Below are 12,327 nucleotides of genomic sequence, written 5' to 3'. Positions count from 1 at the left end.
CGCAAAGCACAGAGGCCACCTTTTCCGGTGACGTGGGGCCCTGGGCTGGAAAACCTTCAAGATTCCCGCGACTCCAAGCTTTCTTTCTCCCACACCTCCCCCACTACAACTGTCAACAGCCATGTCGGATTCCAATGACTCCAAGGGCAAAGCGCCCCAGGTCAGTAACACCGCTCTGAAATACTTATATCAAGCTCATCAAATTTTCTATTACAGAAGCCCAATGACAAGGAACAAAAGGGCGCATCGTCCAAAAAGCTGACCCCGCAGGCGGCTGAAGCCATGCTGGAAAACAACCCCGCCCTGCAGAACGAACTGAGCGGGATGGACAAGGATAAAGCGGTCGAAGCGATACGCAAGATGGATATCTCTGAGCTTCTGACTGGTCTTTCCTTGACGGGCAAGAACAAGAAGGACATGGCGAGCTTCAAGTTCTGGCAAACGCAGCCCGTTCCCAAGTTTGGCGAGGCGAGCACCGACGCTGGGGGCCCAATCAAGATGATTGATCCTGAAAAGGTTTCAAAGGAGCCGGATCAGTTGATTGAGGGATTCGAATGGGCTACACTCGACTTGACGAACGAGGAGGAGCTGAGGGAACTTTGGGACTTGCTTACATACCACTATGTGGAGGATGACAATGCGATGTTCCGGTTCAGATACTCCAAAGCGTTCCTGCATTGGTAAGCCGTCTTCTTATTGAGTTGGAGATGTCGTTCAGGAGCTGACTAGTATCCTTCAACTCACAGGGCTCTGATGTCTCCCGGCTGGCGTAAAGAATGGCACGTGGGTGTTCGTGCTACAAAGTCGCGCAAACTGGTCGCTTCAATCTGCGGTGTTCCGACTGAGATTCGCGTGCGCGGCCAGAAGATCAAGGTCACGGAGATCAACTTTCTCTGCATCCACAAGAAACTGCGATCCAAGCGATTGACCCCCGTCCTTATCAAAGAGATCACCCGCCGGTGTTACTTGAACGGTATCTACCAGGCCATCTACACAGCAGGTGTTGTCCTACCGACGCCTGTTTCATCGTGCCGCTACTACCACCGCCCTCTAGACTGGCTCAAGCTTTACGAGGTGGGCTTCTCTCCTCTCCCCGCTGGCTCCACCAAGGCTCGCCAGATCACAAAGAACCATCTTCCTAGCAATATCTCGACGCCCAACCTTCGACCCATGGAAGCTAAGGACATCGATGCCGTTCACGATTTGCTGGAACGTTATCTCAAGACACTCGACCTTAACCAAGCCTTCAACCGGGAGGAGATATCTCATTGGCTCGTACACCGAGAGAACCCCCAGAAGGAGCAGGTCGTCTGGTCATATGTCGTGGAGGACCCCGAAACCCAGAAGATCACGGACTTCTTCTCATTTTACAACCTCGAGTCTACAGTAATTGACCATCCCAAACACGACTGCGTGAAGGCGGCCTATCTCTACTATTATGCGACGGAAACCGCTTTCTCAGGTGATACAAAGGCCCTGAAGAACCGGCTTCTGATGTTGATGGGCGATGCTCTAGTTTTGGCTAAGAAGGTACGATTCTACCCCCGGACTCGCTATCACAAAACGCTACCAATACTAACATCATGAATTAGGCTCAATTTGACGTCTTCAACGCCCTTACCCTCTGCCACAACCCGCTCTTCCTAGAGCAGCTCAAATTCGGAGCTGGTGACGGTCAACTCCACTTTTACCTGTACAACTACCGGACTACCCCTGTCCCTGGCGGTGTTAATGAGAAGAATCTACCGGATGAGAAGCAAATGGGAGGTGTGGGCGTCGTTATGCTATAGGTTGATATCCTTCGGCTTGATCACTTCTTGTACTTATTTTGATTGATCATTTGGTGGCGTAAGAATGTAACGAGCAATCAATGATTTTGAACGCACCAGTGTACATGACAGTACTCATGAGCAGGGTTGCTGAACGATCTAGAATGTGGGGAACACTGCTGCCTCAGGCTGCAAGGCGCCAGTATTTCTGGATGTGGTGACGTCGCCTCTCTTCATCCCAGGTCCCCTCCTCATCAACAAAGGTACAACAACAGAGCACTCCTTCATCATTTAGTTTGACTCTGGAATGACCTATTGATTTGCAGCTTATGGCTCCTACATGAAAGACACTTTCGGCCTTTGATTCGGACTCCCGGACTGAATGAGCCCGAGCTCCACCCACCTACCAGGTACAATAGATCATCTATTGTTCAAATTTGGATATAAATGTACAAGGCCCGAAACCTTCGGACTGTATAAGCCAGTTATTTTTAAACCCTGTTTTCTGGACCGGATATCGTTCCAAAAATGGGGGTTGGCCAGTCGCATGAAGATGCCGCCCATGCCTCTTCTCCAGGTTGGTGCCTACTCTTACATTCGAACGAATCTGAAGCTGTACATGATCGCCTGAAAACAAGTCTAATGTCAAATAGAGCAACTGAGCGTGGTACTTGCAGAACGCTTTGCAACAAAATGCTTCACCCCCTTGGAGTTGACGCACTTCAAAGACAACTTCTTTACACGTGCAACGGATCAGGGTGGCCTAAAATACTGGAACGAGAAGACACTCTCGGATTTCCTGGGCATTCCTGACCATAGTGATTCCCACTGCCCTCTAGATGCAGGGCCCGTCATCTTCCGTATGGTTTCTTACCTTGGGGCATTTCCGTTCCAGACTACGCTTGCTCCGAGTGTGTTGACCTTTGAGGCGATGGTCAAGGTAGCTGTGCTGCTGACAGAGCGGTACGGCAAGGTCCTCCGCCGAGGGCAGAGAAACAGGATTAGGCTATTATTCGGTAGCCTGGCTGATGTTGGGAGGAAGGACATTGAAAAACCTACGCAGACAGAAGAGCAGGCGGAGAACACCAACGCGGCGGCTTCTCATGTTCCTGGATTCGATATCGACGAGCCAGCCAACGACGACTATGAGGATGACGACGACGATCTTGCACTTGCTGCCTTGGAGTCATTGGACGCGATTGAGGTGTTCAAGCATGGTTCGCGCATTGATAGAAAGATCTTTGAGGCGCGGATCTCCACGAACACGTTCCGTCGTCTCCTAATGCTTCTGATTGTGATTGCGCCTCTGAAGACTCTTGAGGATGTCAGCGTCTATACTTCCAATCTTGGCGAGGATATGATGCTTGCTGTCCGCAGAGCAGCGGATAACATCCTAGCAGCCTTCACTGAAGAACCTTCTGGAGGAATCAGCTATAAAACATTCGCGGATACGATTAGCACGTCCTTCCCCTACCTTTTTGACCCTTTAACGCCTTTATTTGAGCATCTTCTTTTTAGCAAGAACCTCGACTTTTCTCAAAAACGAGGAAGTGATGCTACTGAAACGCCGCCAGCTCCAACACCACCGGCCCTTCCTCAATCAGTAATACTTCCAGGGAGCTTTGAATCGACTATCTTGAACGCAAGTGTCATATCCCACCTCTCCTTCTTCCTCCCTTCGACATCCATTAAGCAGAACATTCTACACGGCAACATTCGCTTGCACCCCGTTTTCTCAACCTCCGCCCACGGTTCTTCCCTAACATCCTTCTCCCACAACGTCCTCACCTGGCAATCAGGGACCCTCCTCCTCCTCGAAGGAGTAGACACCAAATCCAACACACCCCTCATATTAGGCGCCTACCTCCCTCAACCCTGGAAATCGCCCACATCAACAAGCTCTAATACATCAGTCCCAACCCTACCGGCCCTCTTCCAACTATCGCCCAAACACACCCTTCTCCAGGGAAATCCTTCCAGCACCCTTCCAGCAAAATCCAACCTTCCAACCGCCTACTTCTCACAGCACCACGGCATCTCAATTGGGTGTCAACTTCCTCCTGCATCGCGAACTTCAAAGCCCCCACCAACCCCACACGGCGCCGGATCCCTCCTCATAAACACAACCCTCGAGGTCGCAGAACTCCACATCTCCCCCTTCGGTCACGACGGTGTCTTTCTACCGCCCGGCCCCAGTTCAACCGCCGACTTCGGAAACGCCACTGCCACCAAAACAACCATCGACATCTACACCCTCGAAATCTGGGGTCTCGTCCCGGATCCCGACGCCTCGGCGTCCTCTGCTTCCGTCCAAGGTAACCGGGCACAGAGCGCTGTCGAGATCCAGCAGGCGAAGTGGGACTTTGAGGCGAGGGAAGCTGAGCGACGGCGCAATATCAATTTGAAAGCTGGTGCTGGAGATTCGGCGGCGGAGTCAGCAAGGTGGTTGTTGGAGACGGCAGGGATTATAGGGGATGATAGTGGGGCTGGTAGAGCCGGGGGGAGTACGTAGTCCGCTATGCTGATATGCCGATATGTTATGGTATTATCATGCGGTGTGGGCTATATGGGTGTGGTCATCCATAAGTCGCGCGGGAAAATGTGTTTGTGGCGTTGCGGGTGTTCTGGGTGTGTAGGTCTGGTGTTTACTATCATTTTGAGACGGAGATAATGGCGTTCTATATCCGTCTTTGTTGGTTGGTTTCCTCGTCAAGAATGAATCTGGTCTCCATATAGCATAGGTTGTAGGTTGAGCACGATCATGCTACAGAATGAAAATCTCAGCTCGACAGTATTCTACAAGAGAAAAATAAAATAAAATTGAGTGGTATATTATGCATACACTAGCCGAATAATAGGTATCTAAATGCAAAAGGGACGGGTCTCGACTGATGCTATATGGACACAAGTCCATCACACCCCTAGCGTAAAGAGACCGGTAGGCGCCCCATAGAAGTCCTTCAGTTCCTCCTCCTCCTCTTCATCTTCCATTGGCCGATCTGTATTTTCCGCATCCGAGTCCTCGCCGACTGTCCGACCCCGCGAGAGCTTGCTACGTCCATTGACAACCGAGCTGGGAACAGGCGTACCGCCCTTCCTATCAGACTCTAACTCGTGGTCTTCGATGGGTTGTTCGCGGGGCAGCTGGTACGCGAGGAAGCCATCGGGGGCTCGCTCGGCACGGTCCATGATTTCGTTCATGTATTTGCGGACTTCCTCTTGGGGTTTCACGACGCGGGCTAGCGGTTCGAGGGTTTTGGGGTTGTTGCTGTAGATTCGGAAGGTGACGGGTTGGTAGTATTCCTTCAGGTTGGGATTTTTATCATCATTGGTCGTGTCCTTGGATTGTTGGTTGTCGGATGTGCTTTGCTTTGAATCCGTTGTCTTTGCATCTTGACCTCCCTGAACAACTTGTTTGGAGTCTGCTGCGGGTTCCTTGTTGTCTGACGGATCCTGTGCATTTTCGGCCTTTTTCGCATTGGTCTCATCCTGACCTTTGGCCTCGCCACCTTTATCTTTATTCTTGTCGGCCTTCTTCGACTTCGGGGCTGATTTCCCCTTCGCTCGAGAGGTCGTAACGTCAGAAGCCGTTTCAATTGGGAATGGCGTGTTCGGATCCACCTTTCGGACTACCAAGAAGGAGGCAAGGACCGTTGTTCCACCAGGGAGCCACTCCAAGATTGTGTTCTCAGGGAACAGATACCGATCACCAGACCCAGCGTGGCCCGATGTGCTGCTCCCATAAGGCGTCAGAGGGGAGGTGAATTCAAAGACTACTGACTTGTAATTCAGTCTTGGAGGCGCAGGTGGACGGGGAGGTGTGGCACGATAATACGCATTTGGAGAACCGTATTGTGGGGGTCGAGACTGAATCGCAGCTTGGCCTTGGTACGGAGGCTGTTGATACTGTGAAAACTGGGGACCCGGTCTTTGGTTAGCCGGTTGTTGCTGGTGCGGCGGTATCGACTGTGTTGCAGGGGTTTGCTGTGGAGTAGCTGCAACGCCTGGGCTCGAAACTTGCGGTGTCGATGCCGTGCCTACACCGGGCTCCTGTTTAACCTGGGGTGCTGCAGGTGTTGGTTGAGAGGTTGAGGTATGCGAGGCGGGCGAACCTGTACTTAGATTCTGAGGCGTAGAAGCAGGCTGGGGATGTTTGGGTATTTGAACTTCGACCCGAGATTGAGGATCTGGGGATTGCTGTGACTGAGCTTGCGCGGTGGGCGTTTGTTGCGGAGGTGAGTGTTGTGGTGGCTGTTGCTGGGGAGTTGCTGGCGGTTGTGAAGGTCTCTGAGATGGAGGTTGCTGAGGTGTTTGAGCCGCTGGCTGGGGCGGTCGAGGCGGTTGTGCTGAGCTGGGTGTCGGAGTTTGAGTTGATTGCTGTTGCTGTTGCTGTTGTTGACGGCGCTGCTGCTGCTCACGTGCTCGAATGATCGCATTCAGTTCGTCAATATGGGCCTGAAAAGTGCGTAGCTGTTCCTGCGTTGCGTTGGTGGAGGCAACCAGTCTCATCAAGGCTTTCAGTTCAGGATCTTGTGCCGCGCGCGTCGCAAGCATCTGGATGACAGGGTCCGGGTTCGGCTTCGGCGGTTGTGCGGGAGGCTGCTGGTTCGTGGCAGGGCGCTGCGTTGACTGAGGGCCAGAAGGACGATGGGGAGGTTGGTTGTTCGGCGTTCTTGCGGGCGGCGGAGGCGGCGGGCGACTGCCTTGCGGATAACCCTGTGGAGTTGGCGTGCCATGAGAAGGGTGCGATGGATGTGGTCGCTGATTCGGAGTTGATTGAGGAGGGTGTGGATAAGGGTGATATTGTTGGAAGTTATTAGGAGGGCCGTAGTGAACCATCGGCCGCTGAGTAGGCGTGTACTGAACTGGGGGCGGCGCGTTGGGATCCTTAACCGTGTACAGCATCGCATCGAAAAGATGAGGTCCAACCACGATGTTGCAAGGTCCGACTTTTGACATGGACTCCTTTGGCGGATTTTTGCCTTCAATCTGTTCTCTCTTGGTCTTTTTCGGTTTAGTCCAATACCGCACGAGGATGCCGTCGCTGAGCCACTTCTTCTTAGACCGTTCTAGGGAAGCGAGGAGAACCGCACTATGGAACGACACGTTAGTTTGAAAAGCACCAGAGGATTCACGTGTTCTTGGTGTAGGACGACACGCACCTTTCTGCGATTGACTGATATTCCTTCAGCGGGAGCTCGGTGGGCTGCGGCGCAGGGAGAGTCGGAAGGGCTTCTCCATCTTTAACCTTCGTCGGGAGGGGCGGTCCAACAGTTTCAGGCTCCGGAAGGGGAGTTGAGGCCGGAGAGGAAGCAACAGCTGGGGTTGATCCCTTTCTCTTTGATGAGGTTTGGGGTTGAGCTGGTGATGACGCTCGAGTGGTGGCTTCGGAGACCCGTCGCTTCGCCGCAGGTTCGCGACGCTCGCGGGCGGAAAGTCTGCGTTTCTCAGCCATAGAAAGCGTGATGCGAACGCCAATCAATGAATACGACGATGTGGAAGCCCAATACAGTCGATCAAGGGCATTTCGTAGGTGGTCGGGAGAGTTGTCGCAGAGAGAGAGTTGCGGAGTTGTCCGAATCAAAAGATAAAAGTGTTGCAGCCTCAGGCACCAAGCGCTATCTCAACGTAAGATGATGGGATGCTACCATCACTTTGTATCTTCTCCCATCCTCCTTCATCCTTCTTCATGTGGCCATTTTTCATTGGAATCATCCTCAGGGGCTCTTATTATTAGAACTTGTTTTGTCTTCCTTTCTCATGACGCCCATCCAGGTATATACTTGCGCATATTGTTCAGCCTTATCTACTTGGATTTTTGTGTAAGTTCTCGACACAACCTGAATCTTACGATCTAGTTCGAGAAGTCCTGAATTATCATTTCATACATGTGCTAATGTCTCTCTAGAGCTCTTATCTATCATGGTTGACTTCAACCCTTTGCTAAAGAAGGCCTACTGGTCGTTAGCCGTAGCTGGTTTGATCTATGTGGGCATCGTCTGCTCTCTGACCTACCCAGTAATCCAGAGACTGTACTCACTGGTGCCTCTTTACATATGCTACAACTCTGTGTATGCGCTCTAACGTATTATTTCGTCGGGCTTAGTGCAGTGTACGCCAACTTTGTTAATCCGACTTTATGGCAGGACGTCAACTTGGTAGAATCTTTCGGCTTTCTAAGTAAGTCTGAAACTTCTACTATATTATCGAAGTCCCAGCATGTTTAATAGCTAATAAAAATCAGAGACACAAGTCCAACCCTTTAACCTGGTCACTCCTGATAACGAAACGATCTATGGCTGGCACCTCCTTCCATTGCATCTCTGTCGAGAGCATGAAATCGCGCTAGATGTGGACAAGCCAACAGGCCCTGAAGACGAATACACCTTGTCTCCTGCCTTCCGTCTCCTAGCTAATGATCCCAATGCTCGGGTCGTTGTGAGCTGTAAGATCCAGACTCTGCCCAGCACCTAGGTACAACGAGGTAACTAAGGAACAATTCCCTATCAGTCCACGGCAATGCCGCCCATCTAGGCTCTGCCCAACGCCCAGAAACATACCGCATGCTCCTCGGCCTCTCAACTCCAGCCAATCCAATTCACGTCTTCGCTATCGACTACCGCGGCTTCGGGGTCTCCACAGGCACACCAACAGAAGAAGGCTTAATCACCGACGGCGTAACCCTGTTAAACTTCCTCACCTCCGCCCCACTGAATATCCCGCCATCCCGTATCGCCATCGTCGGCCAAAGCCTCGGCACAGCCGTCAGCGCCGCCGTAGCCGAACGCTTTATCTTCGGCTCCCCGGACCCAACCGCCATCCAACCAGCCCTCAAGGACCCGGAGCCCTTTGCTGGCGTTATTCTCCTCGCTTCCTTCAGCAGCATTACCAACGTCATTGAGTCCTACAGTGTGAAGGGAATCACGCCGCCACTCCTCTCCCCTCTCCGAGGGTACCCCTGGCTCCAGAATTGGGCTAGAAGCCACATTGTAGATCGCTGGGATACTGCGGCGAGGGTGGCAAGGTTGACGGGAGTTAACAGTACTCTAGATGTCAATTCTGCGTATGCGGAGAAAGGTCTAGACCTTGCTATCATCCACGCGAAGAATGACGTCGAAATTCCCTGGTATGAGGGACGGCGTGTCTGGGCTGCTGCTACTGGCGAAGGCCGAAAAGATGCCCCGGGTGCTTTGAAGTATGAGAAGAAGGATTTCAATAACCCTGCCAGTGAGGTGATGATTTGGGAACATCGATCTGGAAAGGAACCTGGTGCGGTTAAAAGGGTTCGGTGGGAACGAGTTGCTTATGGAGGTTTGTTTGTCCCGCACCATCTAGAAGCACTACTGACGTTATACTGGTAGGCCATAACCGCTTGGCGACGTTTTCATCAGCTGCCCTTGCGGTGTTGAGAGCTTTCGAGGAGTAATGCTGGCTTGGTCGTTTGCATAGGTGGGCCCTGAGCGAACAACCGAGATAGAGTGATATGCGAAATCTAGAAACTTGTATTAAGAGCCTAAGAATCCTTGGTATATCCGCAAGTGAGAGGAGAAATAGGATCATGAGATTAATATATGTACAACTGCCAACAGAATATTCCCTGCTTTTATCCTGACACGTAGATGATGAAACTATTTCGCCGAAACAAAGCGCCAATCTGATGTTAAACGTGAAAAAAGAAAACAAGCCCACAGGGTCGGTCTATAGATAATACATGGTTTCAGGAAGAATTTGGGAGAAATTTACAGGCGTAGCTTCGTCTTGAGACGGTACCCCTACGTGAAAGTGTGAGAGGTATGTGCATAGCATAAAATCGTTTGAGAGGTGATCAACCTCTAGCTTATTTCTTGTTCCTGTCAGCCTGCGCCTTCAGGTACTTGGCAATCAGTGCTTTCCTGTAAGGAGGTTGCGTTAGCTTTTAAATGCTAGATTTGGTTTGAAAGATCAATATTAGGGGTAACGTACTGTTCTTGAGGAGGAGCCTTCTCGTAGTGGCTGAACTCCATGCTGAATTCACCCTTACCCTGGGTGGACGCACGGAGGTTGGAACTGAAACCGAACATGCCGTTCAGACTGCAGTCAGCAAAGACTGTGAACTCGTCGGCGCCGACCTCGGAATCGTTGATAGTAGCATTACGCTTGTTCAGGAGACCAATAACATCACCCTGGAACTCGGCGGGCGCGGTAACCACGACCTTCATCATGGGCTCAAGGACAGACGGGTTACTCTCCTGGAAGGCCTTGCGGAAAGCCTGCTGGGTGGCGTTCTTGAAAGCCATTTCAGAGGAATCCGTCATGTGGGTGGCACCGTCATTGATGACCATCCTGGTTCCAAGCACCTTGTGGCCGATGAGTGGGCCCTTGGCGCAAGACAAGTGGAAACCCTTTTCACAGGCGAAGATGAACTTCTCAGAAATAGTTCCTCCGACAATCTGTTCTTCAAAGACGTTCTCTTCAAGCTTGCCAGTTGGCTCCAGCCAACCAATGACACGGGCATAGTCACCAGGACCTCCCGTTTGTTTCTTGAGTAGATGGTCAAACTCGACGCGATGGCCAATGGTCTCTCGGTAAGCAACCTGGGGCGGGCCGGTCTCGCAATCAACGCGGTATTCGCGACGCATACGTTCGATGTAGATATCAAGGTGGAGTTCACCCATACCGGAAATTAGGGTTTGCTCGCTCTCGGCATCGTACGCAACACGGAAAGTGGGATCTTCACGTTGGAAGCGCGCCATGGCTTTGGAGAAGTTGGCAGCATCCTTGTTGTTCTTGGGCTTGATAGAGAGTGAAATGACCGGTTCTGGGACGAACATCGAAGACATGGTGTAGCCCAATTGACCATCGGTAAATGAATCACCGGACGCGCACTCAACACCAAACACAGCACAGATTTCACCGGCTCCAATCTCGTTGACATCCTCCATTTCATTGGAGTGCATGCGGACAATACGTGGAATTCTCACCTTCTTGTCCGTTCGAGCATTATAAACGTAAGAGCCCTTCTTCAGTGTTCCTTGGTAAACACGGATATAGGTCAGCTGCCCAAAGTTGCTCTCTTCCAACTTGAAAGCAAGGCAGACCAGTGGAAGAGAGTTGTAGGGAACAAGCTTCACCTGAGCTTCGTTTCGCTTCTTGTCAAGGGCAAGGTTTTGCACCTCGGATGGATTCGGAAGATAGTCAATAACACCGTCCAGCATAGGCTGTACAGACTTGTTCGCCAGCGCGGTGCCCATGAACACAGGAGTAAACTTCAAGGCGATAGTTGAGCGGCGGATGGCTTCCTTGACCTGCTTTTCGGTGGGTTCAATCTCGCTAAGGAAAAGCTCTGCCATCTCATCGTCCACATCAGCAAGTGTTTCAATAAGCATTCTCCTCCTCTCTTCAACAGTCTCTTTGACCTTCTCCGGGATTGCATCCTCGATGACGATGTCTTCACCATTAGGGCCCCGGTTGTAGACGGTCTTCATGCGAACGAGATCGACGACACCCTCGAACTCGTCTTCTGCGCCAATGGGGACCTGCACTGCTGCTGCTGGCAGCTTCAGCTTGTTGTTGATCTGATCAATCGCTTTGAAGGGATTGGCACCCATGCGATCCATCTTGTTGACGAAGGAGATTCGGGGTACGTTATAACGTCTCATCTGTCGGTCGACCGTGATTGTCTGTGACTGAACACCAGAGACGGCGCAGAGAATCATAACTGCACCATCGAGAACGCGCAGCGCTCTCTCCACCTCGATGGTAAAGTCAATGTGCCCAGGTGTGTCGATAAGGTTGATGTGGTACTTCTGGTCCTTGCCCTCATCATCCTTCTTGATCCAGTCACAGAATGTAGCAGCGGATTGGATAGTGATACCCTTCTCACGCTCCAAGTCCATGGAGTCCATCTTCGCTCCAACACTGTCGCGGCCTCGAACCTCGTGAATCGCCCCAATACGGCCGGTGTAGAAAAGAACTCGCTCGGTACATGTGGTTTTACCACTGTCGATATGTGCCTGATAAGAGAAGAAGTCAGTTACCAGGTCTTTACCACCGCAGCAGCCGGAAGACGTACAGCAATACCGATATTTCTGACCCGAGACAACCTTTCTGCCTCTACGGGATCGAGGTTCTGGATAATGGCATCCTGCGATAACGTGTCCGGTGAGGAGGCAGCAGCCTCCAGACTAGGATTTCATGTGTCAGTGAGTGAACAGCTATGGTATGAGATAATTTATTGAGAAGGTAAATACTCACACGGCAGCAGCAGTGGCAGAGGCATATCTAGTTTGCTGAGAACGCCCGTTGAGGACCGATTGGTAAACCGGGGTAGCACATCGGAGAGCGGCCGTTGACGCGCATCTCTTCGAAAGTAGACTCTGTGTTTGGAGACGGACAGGAGATCTCGTCAAGCCAGAAGCAGCGCGGTATGGCAACCGCGCAAGAGAAGGACACCTCATAGCTGCTGACCAATTACCGGGAATGGCCAAATGGTGATGCTTCAATCTCCAGGGCGCAAACCTCCGTGTCTGCTCCGAAAAAAAGTTTCGGGCCCAGGAACGCTCACGTGACTGGTCTTGTA

General features: G+C 51.7%; 5 protein-coding genes across 5 annotated transcripts; 3 read left to right on the top strand and 2 right to left on the bottom strand.

Moving 5' to 3' along the window:
- Window positions 1-88: 88 nt before the first annotated feature.
- On the top strand, window positions 89-1,922 carry BJX68DRAFT_227444 (glycylpeptide N-tetradecanoyltransferase swoF). The gene is made up of 4 exons (XM_071038670.1): window positions 89-160; window positions 217-680; window positions 747-1,530; window positions 1,593-1,922. Exons 1-4 carry the CDS (start codon window positions 122-124, stop codon window positions 1,788-1,790), a joined length of 1,485 nt encoding a protein of 494 aa, XP_070903845.1. The 5' UTR covers window positions 89-121; the 3' UTR covers window positions 1,791-1,922.
- Window positions 1,923-2,021: 99 nt separating this feature from the next.
- BJX68DRAFT_227443 (TLD domain-containing protein) lies at window positions 2,022-4,593 on the top strand. The gene is made up of 2 exons (XM_071038669.1): window positions 2,022-2,346; window positions 2,423-4,593. Exons 1-2 carry the CDS (start codon window positions 2,298-2,300, stop codon window positions 4,279-4,281), a joined length of 1,908 nt encoding a protein of 635 aa, XP_070903844.1. The 5' UTR covers window positions 2,022-2,297; the 3' UTR covers window positions 4,282-4,593.
- BJX68DRAFT_227441 (uncharacterized protein) lies at window positions 4,592-7,303 on the bottom strand. The gene is made up of 2 exons (XM_071038668.1): window positions 6,932-7,303; window positions 4,592-6,861 (listed from the first exon to the last, which is right to left on the bottom strand). The coding sequence occupies exons 1-2, from the start codon at window positions 7,222-7,224 to the stop codon at window positions 4,683-4,685; spliced, it is 2,472 nt and encodes an 823-aa protein (XP_070903843.1). The 5' UTR covers window positions 7,225-7,303; the 3' UTR covers window positions 4,592-4,682.
- Window positions 7,304-7,437: 134 nt separating this feature from the next.
- Window positions 7,438-9,443, top strand: BJX68DRAFT_143576 (alpha/beta hydrolase). The gene is made up of 6 exons (XM_071036520.1): window positions 7,438-7,591; window positions 7,680-7,801; window positions 7,876-7,949; window positions 8,014-8,214; window positions 8,280-9,080; window positions 9,131-9,443. Exons 2-6 carry the CDS (start codon window positions 7,692-7,694, stop codon window positions 9,193-9,195), a joined length of 1,251 nt encoding a protein of 416 aa, XP_070903842.1. The 5' UTR covers window positions 7,438-7,591; window positions 7,680-7,691; the 3' UTR covers window positions 9,196-9,443.
- BJX68DRAFT_227438 (elongation factor G) lies at window positions 9,312-12,255 on the bottom strand. The gene is made up of 4 exons (XM_071038667.1): window positions 12,003-12,255; window positions 11,821-11,932; window positions 9,732-11,761; window positions 9,312-9,661 (listed from the first exon to the last, which is right to left on the bottom strand). The coding sequence occupies exons 1-4, from the start codon at window positions 12,203-12,205 to the stop codon at window positions 9,607-9,609; spliced, it is 2,400 nt and encodes a 799-aa protein (XP_070903841.1). The 5' UTR covers window positions 12,206-12,255; the 3' UTR covers window positions 9,312-9,606.
- Window positions 12,256-12,327: the final 72 nt, after the last annotated feature.

The sequence above is a fragment of the Aspergillus pseudodeflectus genome (assembly GCF_044049435.1).
Source record: "Aspergillus pseudodeflectus strain CBS 756.74 chromosome Unknown BJX68scaffold_4, whole genome shotgun sequence".
NCBI lineage: Eukaryota > Fungi > Ascomycota > Eurotiomycetes > Eurotiales > Aspergillaceae > Aspergillus > Aspergillus pseudodeflectus.
The sequence above is the reverse complement of the archived record's forward strand: the minus strand, read 5'-3'. Positions and strand labels throughout refer to the sequence as shown.